This window comes from Sinocyclocheilus grahami, unplaced genomic scaffold (genome assembly GCF_001515645.1).
Source record: "Sinocyclocheilus grahami isolate Dianchi unplaced genomic scaffold, SAMN03320097.WGS_v1.1 scaffold854.1, whole genome shotgun sequence".
NCBI classification, from domain to species: Eukaryota; Metazoa; Chordata; class Actinopteri; order Cypriniformes; family Cyprinidae; genus Sinocyclocheilus; species Sinocyclocheilus grahami.
Genome location: NW_015506033.1, coordinates 214,168 through 218,964, shown reverse-complemented (window position 1 = coordinate 218,964; position 4,797 = coordinate 214,168). Strand labels below are relative to the sequence as shown.

Below are 4,797 nucleotides of genomic sequence, written 5' to 3'. Positions count from 1 at the left end.
TGAGATAGTAGCCTAATTGACATAATTTCTCAAGATGATTTTCAAGCAAGCCGGATCAAATGACTAAAGTAGATTTGTAGATGACTCATTTTTTGCTCTCCTGTTATTAGATTAAATGTAAAAGTCAAGGAATGGCGTTAATGATTGATTAGATTCATCTTTTTCTAATTACAGGGGTCACGTGCTCATGAACTTTATTTTTAATTAATTTATTTTACTTTTAAAATAGTCATTTCCAGGCCTGAAAATGAGGAAAATCAGATCAGTAGAAATTTCATAATGAATATACCGAATATATAAACTAAATATACAGACTGAAACTGTGAGTTTAAAATATTAAAATAAGTAGGTATTTCTCTCTCAGTGCAATGTGTGTAAGCATTATTTTTTATTAATATTCATCCAATAATACTTACCTGAATGACTGGGGACAAAGTAATTTGTCAAAGGAAAAATAATTCAGATAAATATCAAATTAATTAATTAAATAATAAAAAACAATTAAAATAATAAGTAAAAAAATAATGTATCATTTAGGGATGCTCCGATCGATCGGCCGGAGATCGGTATCGGCCGATAATCATATTTTATGACTCGATCGGTACTCACTAACTTGGCCGATCTCAGGAACCGATCGCAATTTGATGACGCGTGACGACGTACATGATGCGTGGGGACATAAATGATTTGGCGCCGCAGTCATGTCATCGCCGGTGTGGAAATGCTATGACGTTTCGAGAAACGATGAAAAATTTGCTATTTGTCATGTATGTTTTGCATGATGATATGATGAATGGATGATTCATTTTTAACAGCAGATTCAGTGACGTTAGAGCTGATCTGTGCCTCGCTGCACACGTCTGTGGCGTGTTACGGCTCCACGGCTACCGGAGCTGATCGTGGCCGCTCTAGTCAGTGCTTGTGTTTATCAGCCAGCCGCACGTTTCTGTAGCGGCTCTCCGCGCTGCTTGGTTAAAAATAGTCTTTTGTGAGGTGTCACAGCGTGGAGGACGGGACAAAAACAGAGGTTTCCCCAGTAACAGCTGTACACAAAGCAGCGCTGAGCTCACAAACGCTGCTTTATCAGGCATATGACATGCAAGATGAAATTAAAATGACATTGAACATTTTCTAAAGGTAGTATTCCTACAGAAATACAATGATATAAAAACACCCGCACCTCGTTTTGATTTTTAAACGTGCAGTACGTGCTCATGTTTATTCAAACCAAGCCTTTTGGAAATTGTTTTGAAAAGTTTTTAAATTGTGGTGAGTGCCACAAATAAATTAATGTATGGGAAACACATCCCACAGCACAACCACCTGAGCCCAACTTCAGTCTACTTATCACCTTAACTTTAACTGCGTTTGTAGCCGGCGCCATAGCCAGACTGATAAACAAACACAGACCGGAAGTTAACTTCGGGCCAGGTGCGTGCGCCCGATGAAACGGTCTATATAAAGCTTGAAGCATCAGAATCGGCATCGGTATCGGCCGATCACCATGACAAGAAATCTGTTCTCCGTATCGGCTGCAAAAATCTTGATTGGAGCATCCCTAGTATCATTTATTAAAATCAAAATTTATTAAATGAATTAATAAAAAATTATTTGTGTGTGTTCCACAGACGAGGATGACCTGGACGAGGAGTTGTCAGAAAATGATGCCCCGAAGGTGAAAAAGAAGAAGAAAGCCAAAAAAAGCCGCGAGGGCAAAGGCAGCAAGAGAAATCGCTCCCGGAGAGAGGTAATGGCCTTTTCTTTGTGTGTGTGGATATTGTTTGCAGTATTCACTGTCCTTGTGTTATGGATTAGAAACCTCCCCCACAGTGTCTTAATGAGAAACAGAGCAATTTACCGGGCGTCGCAAATGGGATAGCATGTCCTAATGACTGTTAAAGGGGTGGTTGATTGCGATTTCACTTTTTTAACGTTAGTTAGTGTGTAATGTTGCTGTTTGAGCATAAATAATATCTGCAAAGTTGCGAAGCTGAAAGTTCAATGCAAACAGAGATATCGTCTTTTAAAATTCTGGCGGTTTAATGCCTACAAAAACGGCTGGTAGGGACTACAACGAGTTACTTCCCGGGTTCGTGACATCACAAACCCTGATAAACCCCACCCTCGGGAAAAGGCAGCAAAGGGGGCGAGGCCATGCTGTGCTGCTTTAGAGAAGAGGAAGAGAAAACTAGAAGTGGAGGTAAAAATCTTTTCATGAATGAATCGCGATTCTGTCTTCTAACGATTCTAATGGATTTACAAGTTTCAAAATCAATGTTCTAAAGCAGCGGTTCTTAATACTGTTCCTCGCGTCGCCTGCTCTGCATCTCTCTCTCTCTCTCTCATTCAGATCATCAGCGCAGCTCTGTTCCATTTATACACTTATTTTCACATAGCTATGAGAAGCGTTATACATGGTTATACACCATGCGAAGCGTTATACTCGTGTGCAGTTGCCGTACTGTATTAAAGCTTTAATCAGGATAAAACCGTATATTAAAAGCTAACATAAGCAGTTGCATTTACAAATAACAGCATATCTAAAAGTATGAGACAACAACAAACAAAAAACATAGGCAAAAAAACAAGAAAAAAATCAGCCCGTTTCTCAGAGAAGGGACAGGACGGTGAGGAATAAAGGTAAATTATGTGGAAAATAATGCGTAAAAAAACAAAACAAAGCATTAACACATGTTAGACTGCACCCCATAAACACAATCAAGCCTAGAAAAAAACCAGTGAACCACCCCTTTAATACCAAAGGTACATAATTAGTGGTCGACCGATATATCACCTTGACCGATATTTGGCATTTTTCAAATATCGGCATCGGCCGATAAGTTTTCCTGTTTGGCCGATGTGTTCGTGGCGGAACTTTTATTTTGACGGCGCTGAAAATGGCAGCGCCTGAACACACAGTGCTCACATTCTCCCGCTTGTTCACTGTCGTCGTTAACAGTTCTGTCCACAGACAGAAGTCTGTCTAATAATCAGATAGAACTGTTAAACAAAGGAATTAAAATGTATACACAAGTATTATAACGATTGCTTATTATTAGTAATAGAAAGGCAAATATTATAATACTTTCTTGTTTGCCGTCAGCATTCAGCAAATATGCATTTATATAATTTAAACAAATCTTTGAATGACTAATGAACATCTAATTTCAAAAACCTTGCAAACTTAGTCGAATCCAGCTGTGAGATCTTATGAAGTGTGCATTTGTATCCTGCACGATCGCGTGTACTCTGCATGACGGTTGGTGCGTGCGAATTGAATACGGACAGGAGGAGAGTTCAGCTTCATTGGGACGCGCTATCGACAAACTTTAAACTCGTGATTTCAAATTTTGCTGTGCTTCATGCTTTTGCCCACTGTCATATTCATGTCATTTTCATGGTGTGCTGTATGTAAAATGAGTGTTACCTTGGCTTTATTTGAAAAAATGTGATTCCCAATGCACACAAACTTCCCAGAATACTGAGTGCCCTGTTGGTTACAGTGTGTACTTCCTTTTTAATTATATTTTTATTAAATGTTTGTTTATTTGTGAAAAATATTTTGTCATTTAAAGTATAAGCATGTTTATTTTACACATTTATTTTTTTAATCCATTTCCAAATGATTTCAAATTTCTTAAATATTAAATAAAATTATATCGGCTTTATATCGGCCACCGGCCACCCTGCTTTCCAAGATATCGGCATCAGCTGTCAAAAAAACAATATAAATAATAAAAAATTTTTTGGCCACTGAATCCCGATCCGACTGCTTTATTAATAATACCTACAGCTGTTGTGTTCAATAGGCTGAGTGCTTTTGTTGTATTTATAACACAGCCATTACCAGATTTAATTTGTGCAGAATCTCATTCTTGACTAGCTGGTCAAGTGATCCCTTTATTTTATTTAAAATACTGAACACAATATAAAGTAATCAAGTTTTGGTCTTGTAAGACAAGCTAAGTCATTTAATGTAAAGATCGCAAACTGGTTTTGTAACGTCATAAGTGGTTGTTAAGATAACTTCATATAAAAGCGAGCTCGTGCACAACTTAGATGGGACCTTTGTTTGCTTGAGAACTGAGACAGTGTTGCTACTGTCATAATAGTAATAATAGTTAATGCTAGAGAAATGCTGGAAGCCTAAAATGATTACTAGGCAGCATTTTTTTAAGTTTTACATTTATCATGACTGCTTTGTCATTGGCTTTTATCTAGTGCTGCCAATCGAAAAAAAAAAAAGATTTTTAAAAATGTTTAATCATTAAAAAAAATTTAATTAAAAAAGAATTTATCGCACTTTTTTTTCTAATGTTAGGTGGGATTAATCGTGATTAATCCCACCTAACATTAAAGTTTTGAAATATACTTTTATATTGCAATAATTTCACATTCAATCTTCAAATTAATGTAGAAACAACATAAAGACAGTATATTTTTAGTATTTGTTTAGTGGCATATTTTTTATGACTGAAGGCGAGTATCTGATACCAATAATATTAGATTGATCGGCTACCGATCACTATAGGCCGATAATCACGTTGGGATATTTGATCGGCGGTCTCTAAAAAGGCCGATCGCAAAAAAACTATCTCAAGCTGATGACGCTGCCGTGAGAGGTTTGGCACGACATGCAGCGTCACCGTCTCAGTCTCTGTAATACCACCAGTATAGAGTAGTGCGGAAGCTGTGTGGAGTTCCGATCATATGCAGATGTCCGTTCATACTAACATTACACGACCGAAAGCGCGTGTTATGTGACCATTAACGGACATCTAACATTACACGACCGAA

The 4,797-nt window shown here is 37.5% G+C and overlaps 1 protein-coding gene across 1 annotated transcript in view; it reads left to right on the top strand.

The window, feature by feature from the left end:
• The window catches only part of LOC107563016 (chromodomain-helicase-DNA-binding protein 4-like), a 74,307-nt gene that overhangs the window by 3,364 nt on the left and 66,146 nt on the right, over positions 1-4,797 (top strand). The window contains exon 3 of the mRNA XM_016247785.1: positions 1,629-1,747. Within this exon, the coding sequence (XP_016103271.1) occupies positions 1,629-1,747 (119 nt within the window). The remainder of the gene's footprint in view (positions 1-1,628; positions 1,748-4,797) is intronic.